Source organism: Mizuhopecten yessoensis, unplaced genomic scaffold (assembly GCF_002113885.1).
Source record: "Mizuhopecten yessoensis strain PY_sf001 unplaced genomic scaffold, ASM211388v2 scaffold10359, whole genome shotgun sequence".
NCBI lineage: Eukaryota > Metazoa > Mollusca > Bivalvia > Pectinida > Pectinidae > Mizuhopecten > Mizuhopecten yessoensis.
In genome coordinates this window covers 345,337-353,634 of record NW_018408507.1, presented here as the reverse complement: position 1 = coordinate 353,634, position 8,298 = coordinate 345,337, and the positions used below count along the sequence as shown (strand labels likewise).

General features: G+C 44.7%; 1 protein-coding gene across 1 annotated transcript in view; it reads right to left on the bottom strand.

The window, feature by feature from the left end:
* The window catches only part of LOC110460322 (histone-lysine N-methyltransferase 2C-like), a 111,451-nt gene that overhangs the window by 18,866 nt on the left and 84,287 nt on the right, over window positions 1-8,298 (bottom strand). The window contains exons 59-64 of the mRNA XM_021513162.1: window positions 4,343-8,206; window positions 3,856-3,983; window positions 3,079-3,226; window positions 2,305-2,754; window positions 1,797-1,976; window positions 1,264-1,474 (exon numbers count right to left, since the gene is read on the bottom strand). Coding sequence (XP_021368837.1) covers window positions 1,264-1,474; window positions 1,797-1,976; window positions 2,305-2,754; window positions 3,079-3,226; window positions 3,856-3,983; window positions 4,343-8,206 — 4,981 coding nt within the window. The remainder of the gene's footprint in view (window positions 1-1,263; window positions 1,475-1,796; window positions 1,977-2,304; window positions 2,755-3,078; window positions 3,227-3,855; window positions 3,984-4,342; window positions 8,207-8,298) is intronic.

Genomic DNA, 8,298 nt, shown 5'->3' with positions numbered 1-8,298 from the left:
AAAAAAAAGTGTTATGCGATCCTATTTACTAGAAGTAGGTTCTCCTTCCTCAGTTATTCATCCTGGTCCGTCATTTTGACATTTTTAATCTAGCTGCGATAACGAAGCTTTCTGACGAAGAGCGATTTTTATTTTATATATTGTGCCAGGGCAGGCCGGGTATTATATTAGTACTAATTTAAAACTTGCATGTCAAAACAAAAAACAATCGTTTAATTCAGCAATATAATTAAATCATACCATTTTACTGATCCCGGTAATATTATAAATTATGTAAATCTAATAGCGTACGTATCTCATTTGACCCCGAGCACCGACAGAGGATCAGAGAACAGAATACGCCGTGGCCATCACAGCAGTTATCCCTTGGGGGGCCTCATGGCAAAATCAAACTAACCAGTCACTTATCCCTTTCGTTTGCATAAACCACTGTATAATTATAAAAAAACACAAAGTAAACTCTCTCCGATACATACCCATTAACATATTAAACTAAGTTCATCTGTGTTCAAACTCACACAATGATACTAGCGAGGTTAATAGTTTTAGATATTTATTCATAACATAAACAGCGCTAGCATTTCTGTCGATTTTATTTCAGCTTAACCCGGCGCTATCCGGAAGAAAACATGCACCGTACTGACTGCTAGGGCAGTTATTTTCTGCTTTGAATACTTCACACTGGCAATAATGATTCCGTAATGTACCCCTTGCGCTATCTTTTGACCATTTGGCAACTATTCGCTTCGTAGCTGACACGGTACAACACTTTTCTTTGGCTTAGTTCACACGGCCAGTCATTTTGTTTACAAAGAAATGGTGTGCTATGCGCATGCGCTAGTAGAGGGAAATCCCTGAACAAAACGTTGGTCAGACAGGTAGAAATACCGATGATTATCTTAGATTTAATTATTTTTATGAATCTATTTCAGCCAAATCCGATCGGCATTTTCCATAAGGAGTCTCACTTGATATGTGTATGTAGTATTTGAAAAAAGACACAAAAAAAAGTTACTTCAGCGTGATGCCCCTTTAAATATGTTCATAATAAGACAAATTCTTCAAAATCCTGAAGATTATCAGAGCGTAATGGGTGCATGATTTGTATATCGGCAAATGATGGTGCAATAACACACCAGGTAGTAAATGAATCTGAAGGAAATGGACTACTAATTCCAGATAAGAACGGCATCATTTGCACAGTATAGAAACAAAGTTATTACTGAAAACAGAACAGTGACAATGTCTAGAACACCACCCTACCTTGACACTAGATCCAATCTGGGTTCAATCCTGGGAGGAGGAGGGAGAGTGGGTGGGACGGGTTTATCCCGTGGCCCTATCATCTGGGCCCCAAACATAGCATGGTTCTGATACTGAGGCGACTGTTGTGTAGGGTGGCCCTGCATCATGAACCTATTCTGAATCTCCTGGTTCTGAGACAGTTGGTACCTCTGGGAGTCCGACTGAGATCCTGGAAATCAGAACAAGATTCACTGCCAATTGTTGTTATGTAACAATTGTCTGATTGTTAGGGCTGCTGAACACTATTACTAGGTTACTTATGTTTGTTTTGTTTAAACTAACAACAAGCTATGACAATTCATTGTTCGTTTATCAAATAAGGTTGGATCTAGAAATCTGATGCTGCTTTCAGGTGAGCCTTGACAAAGCCTTGCAAGGCCTACATAAACAGATTTTATACCCAATAATGTGTAACATTTAAAAACGAACAAGCCGGTTGTTCCGCATAAATGACCAGGCCCTGGCTGTCTAGTTTATCAGAGTACACATACCAACTACTGGCCGATCATGACCGTCAGTGATGTATTTCCTTCGTGTTTCTATGTCGCGTGGCCGAGACAAACCCACAAATGACTCTAAGGGAGGTAATCCAACCAAGAGAGTACTGCCATAGTAATCGGCAACACCTTCAAGGTACGAGGCACCAAAAGTTCCTTTTAGTTGATTTTCACCTGTACAAAATTAAAGATCAACTTTGAGTCTTAGTTGCACTGCATTCATGGCCCTTGTATATCTAGTCAGTCGACATCAGAAGTACCAATAACAATATGCCACATGATGTCAGAATTCCAGCGTTATTTACATTACCCGGCTGTTACCTTATTATCAATCAAAATTACCAGGTAAATACCTCTAAAGAAACACAATAATCTTGAAATGAAAATACAATTTTAAACCTTACTATGTGCAAAAATTGGCATAGAAGGTATGGAAGAAAAAAACTACAGGAATTCTGTCATTTATCCCAGATTTAGCATGAGTAAAACAGAGACACCTCACCTGTCAACAAGGCAGCACTACCATGCACAGGGCTGATAGAAAAAAAACTGCCAACACGAGGCTCCTGCAGGGGCACGACTGGTAGTGAATTCAGGCTGCTGTAGAAACTCTCCAGCTTCCCATCCTTGTCTTTGTCCTTTGAAGGATCAGCATTCTTGGCCTTGCTCTTCCTTTGCCTTTTCTTTGGCTGAGGCTGTGTGGGGACTGGCAGTACAGGAGGAGTGGTGACTGGGGGAGGACCTTGACCCTCTACAATAGGTGGCACTGGAGCAGGCATCATCGCCTGTTCCTCTTCTCCAGCTGGAGTCTCCTGGGCTTGCTGCTCCTGCTGTTTCTTCTTCTTCCTCTTTCTTGTTTCTCCTGTTTTGCGCTTGGCTTTTCGTGTCTCCTCAAACTCCTTCCTCTTGGCTTCATACTCTTGTTTCCTCATTTCTGCAAGGACAAGACCCTCTATAAGATATAAGAATTTTCAAAAATTAATTTTACAGTGAAACCTGTTAAGACTGCCCAAGGGAGTAGTGTGCAAAAATAGTCCTCACAGACGGATGGTCTTTACAGACAAGATGTGATATATAAAACTGTTTGGAGTATCATTGATAGATTATCTTTATAGAGGTGGTCACTATAGACAAGTAGCCTTTATAGACAGGTTTCACTGTATTTATCACTTAAGAAAAATAACTCCCCATTTAATTTCTGAGACATATATTGAGTCTCCTTCAAAAAGATAACATATTCTTGACACCTACCAATGAATGTAAATGATGTTATTACCTAGTATTTTTTCTTTTTCCTCAGGTGTTTTGATGTCCCACTCTTCAGCAGAGATCTCTGCCTCCTTCAACAGTGGCATCTGCTCGATCATTTCCAGCTGTCGCTGCTGTTCAGGTGTCAGCTGTACAGGTGAGCCATCTTCGGATTCCTACAAGACATAGGGTGTCTCTCATTACCACCACTATACTAGAGTGTTAGTATCTCTACCCATTTACACACATCTATATGGGACAAACAAGACATAGGGGGTCTCTCATCACCACCACTATACTAGAGTGTTAGTATCTCTACCCATTTACACACATCTATATGGGACAAACAAGACATAGGGGGTCTCTCATTACCACCACTATACTAGAGTGTTAGTACCTCTACCCCTTTCCACACATCTATATGGGACAAACAAGACATAGGGGGTCTCTCATTACCACCACTATACTAGAGTGTTAGTATCTCTACCCCTTTACACACATCTATATGGGACACACAAGACATAGGGTGTCTCTCATTACCACCACTATACTAGAGTGTTAGTATCTCTACCCATTTACACACATCTATATGGGACAAACAAGACATAGGGGGTCTCTCATTACCACCACTATACTAGAGTGTTAGTATCTCTTCCCCTTTACACACATCTATATGGGACAAACAAGTCATAGGGTGTCTCTCATCACCACCACTATACTAGAGTGTTAGTATCCCTACCCCTTTACACACATCTATATGGGACAAACAAGACAATAAGGTGACTCCCTTAGGAACCCTACTTACCATAGTTCCCCCATCAGCTGATCCAGGTAGCATCTGTTTCTTGAATGCATTCATTCCCGCGGTGCCCAGAAGCTGCTTTAGGATGGCATTCTGTCGGATCTTGAGGTCATCTTCCTCAGTAAGCATACCTACATAAAACAAATACAAATGTTTTTGACACTAATGTTGACAAAAGAAATGCCTGCATCCACTTAGATCTTACTAACATCTTACTTCTTAACATCTTAGGTTTTCTGTGAATGTGATTTGTTAACATGTTTACTCATGTCAAAATAGCAAAGTTCCGAACTATTGATAAACAAGTAATCATCACAAAGAAATTTTTTCTCTAGGGATTTCAAATCTGTTAAAGGATTTGGTTATTAATTTGAACAAAGTAAAAAAGAAATTGGACTTGCACTTTAATACAGAGTTTGGACAAGTTAAATAAATGCTGATACATTTGTAGTGTACAATGAGGAATTTTTGACTGGTGAAAGAGACTTACCAGGGAGTTTCTGGGAGATGTCCATGGGTTCTTCTTTGATGCGTATCTCCCCAGACAGCTGTCGAGCTAGACCCTCAGGACCACTCATCATCAACTCATTCTTGATCATTGGTGATGTAGGCGTGTGAATGTGAATGCCAGACTGTGGACTTGGGTTGGAGCTGGCACGAGACGGTGTCCTGGAAGGTGTACAAGATGGTGACGGGCTCGGGTGTGGCATAGGAGGTGTACAATTTGGTCCCGAGATAGATGAAAGAGAGACCGGCAGTGAAGGTGTCAGTGTTGTGATGGGTACAGTGGACAGGGCTGTCATCAGTACTCCTGGAAGGCCTGCATGATCCTGCATTTGAGAGTGCACACCCATATAGGGTGGATGAGGCCCTGCCTCTGAACCTTGAGGCGACGACATCTTATTGGCCATAGCTACCATGTGATCCTGGAATCTCTGTCCACCAGGTGGATTACCTCCGGAGCCAGGTGGCATTCCTACCATGTGAGGAGGCATTCTTTGAGGAAAGCCTGGTCCCATAGGATACTGTGGATGTCTCATTCGCATCATATTCTCCATTTGGTGATTGGAAGCGACTAACTGTGGGGCCCCTGGAGAAGTGTTGGAATAAGGTGGGTGTGACAAATGTTGGTGGCTGGCCATTGTTGACATGGGCATAGTGCCTGGGGGAAATTGCTCTCCCATGGATTCCATCATCCCTTGTGGCCCCATGTGAGATGACATCGGCGCACCATCTGTTGACATCTGCTCTGGACGCAACATTGGCGGTGGCATCCTCTGCATGTGAGGTGGCATGTGGTACTGTGGATAGCCAGGTGGCATCTTCATTCGTTGGTGTGAAGGCATGTGCTGCAGGCCTGGCGGTGGCCTTGCTCCCTGTGGAGGGTATGGTCTAGGCCCCATCATGGACATCTGTGGGGGTCTCTGCTCGGGACCCATCATACCCATTCTAGTGTGGGGAGGCATCCTGGGCATGCCCTGTGCCATGGGGTAGGTTGGGACCATACTCGGATGACCTCCCTGCCTAGAGACAGCTATGGAGGTGTTTGGTCCTGGCATGGATGCAGATGGCATCATCTGTCTTGGTATTGGACCCTTTTGGCCTCCTTGATACATGTGTTGAAAAGGAGGCTGATGTGGACCAGGTCCTGCCACAGATGAAGATAGTCCTGTTGATAAGGCAGTGGAGCTCGGGATGGATGCGGCTATTGACGAGTGAGCCATTGCTTGTGATAACATTGTTTGTTGTTGTAATTCCATCACAGTTGGATGTGAGACTGACGTCTGCTCCACAGTGTCACTAGCAGAGGTCTGAGGGATGCCTGGAGGTGCAGCGAAGCCGGTTGGCACAACACTAGCCATTTGCTGTAGAGCAGAGGATGCAGAAGATAGTGCCATACCTGGAGTGTGAGCAGGTATACCAGCTGCCTGTGGCATGGATGGCATGAGTCCAGGGTGTCTTTCAGCATGCTGCTGATGTGGCATGGCATGTTTAACCGAGGCACCTGGAGTTGCATCAGGGGGTAAATGTATTGACACAGAGCCTGGTGCAGACTGAGGTATAGTCGTGATACTATGTTGTGTACATGGAGGCGCATGTGATGCAAGTGATCCATGTGTTGATGTAGGCAATTTGGCTTCCAGAAAACCCTCGGTTGATGCAGGCATCTTGCTTGGTACAGAATTTGGTGTGGACAGAGGTATATCAATTGCAATGGGACTTTTATCTGAATGTTGCATCAGGGGTGCTGTGGGACCTTCTGCTGTTTGTGGCAATTGGGCTGGCTTAGAACCTCTAGGACTTGTTGATGGTGTGGGCACCAATTTTGGTTCAGATCCAGAATTTAAGGCGACATGTGGGTATGCATCAGTGGACGGAATGACAACTTCACTCTGACTTGATATAGGTGGAATTGTTTTATCGCCTACCTCAGGATAGGAGGTGGAGACTAGAGTAGGTATGTGTGTCGATGGTGGAGCAATGGATGACACAGGTAATACTGGAGCTGGAGCAATACTTGATGATGATGGAGTGGCTATACGTGTGTTGGCACAAAGAGATTCTGCTGAGCCACCAAATGTGACAGGACTGGAAACTGGTGGCTGTGTTGTCATGGTTGTAACTGTGTCTGTTGTGGGACAGTTTTCTGGAGCAGTATTTGGAGTGATGTGTGTAGGTCTGGATACAGGTACCACTTCCCCAGTGAAAGCAGATCCTGACGAAGGCACAAGGGGCTGATGATGAGATGGTACATCAGATGAAGCGTGACCCATAAAGGACAAAGGAGCAGTCCTGGGAAGGACAGGAACAGGAGGCTGAGGTGAAGGTACCGCCTCATCCTTACAAACTGGTCCAGTACTTGAAGGTGGGGTCGGACAGACTGGATGGACCACAGTGGTCACAACAATAGGCTCCGGGACAGTAGACAAATTGGTTGTGGCCACATTTGGAGGAGCGATTGGTTTGAATATGTTGACAGGGACATTTTTAGATATTGGGGACGATCGACATTGTGACTGAACCTCACTTTGATTGACCTGATTTGGAAAAGGCACTGGGTGCTGATCATTTGGAATAACAGGAGGGCCAGTGTCCATTGGTTCAGAATTGTTTTCAACTTGTTCAGTACTGTCACTCTGAGGGTTCGATGTAACAATGGAAGTATCTGGTTGAGATGGAGGTGGAGGTGTGTTACAGTTTCTACCGTCTGCACAAACACCATTTTGGTTCTCAGGTGGAGGTGTCCCACAATGAATACCGTCAGAACAAACTCCTTGTTGATTTTCAGGTGGTGGGGTCCCACAATGAATACCGTCAGAACAAACTCCTTGGGGATTTTCAGGTGGTGGGGTCCCACAATGAATACCGTCAGTACAAACTCCTTGTGGATTTTCAGGTGGAGGGGTCCCACAATGAATACCGTCACTACAAACTCCTTGTGGATTTTCAGGTGGTGGGGTCCCACAATGAATACCGTCATTACAAACTCCTTGTGGATTTTCAGGTGGAGGTGTCCCACAATGAATACCGTCACTACAAACTCCTTGTGGATTTTCAGGTGGTGGGGTCCCACAGTGAATACCGTCGCTACAAACTCCTTGTTGATTCACAGGTGGTGGGGTGCCACAATGAATACCGTCGCTACAAACTCCTTGTTGATTCACAGGTGGTGGGGTCCCACACTGAATACCGTCAGAACAAACTCCTTGTGGATTCACAGGTGGTGGGGTCCCACAATGAATACCATCACTACAAACTCCTTGTTGATTTTCAGGTGGTGGGGTCCCACAGTGAATACCGTCACTACAAACTCCTTGTTGATTTTCAGGTGGTGGGGTCCCACAGTGAATACCGTCACTACAAACTCCTTGTTGATTTTCAGGTGGTGGGGTCCCACAGTGAATACCGTCACTACAAACTCCTTGTTGATTTTCAGGTGGTGGGGTCCCACAGTGAATACCGTCACTACAAACTCCTTGTTGATTTTCAGGTGGTGGGGTCCCACAGTGAATACCGTCACTACAAACTCCTTGTTGATTTTCAGGTGGTGGGGTCCCACAGTGAATACCGTCACTACAAACTCCTTGTTGATTTTCAGGTGGTGGGGTCCCACAGTGAATACCGTCAGAACAAACTCCTTGTTGATTCACAGGTGGTGGAGTCCCACAGTGAATACCGTCACTACAAAATCCTTGTGGATTTTCAGGTGGAGGTGTCCCACAGTGAATACCGTCAGAACAAACTCCTTGTTGATTCACAGGTGGTGGGGTCCCACACTGAATACCGTCAGAACAAACTCCTTGTGGATTTTCAGGTGGAGGGGTCCCACAATGAATACCGTCACTACAAACTCCTTATGGTTTTTCAGGTGGTGGGGTCCCACAGTGAATCCCGTCAGAACAAACCCCTTGTTAATTCACAGGTGGTGGAGTCCCACAGTGAATA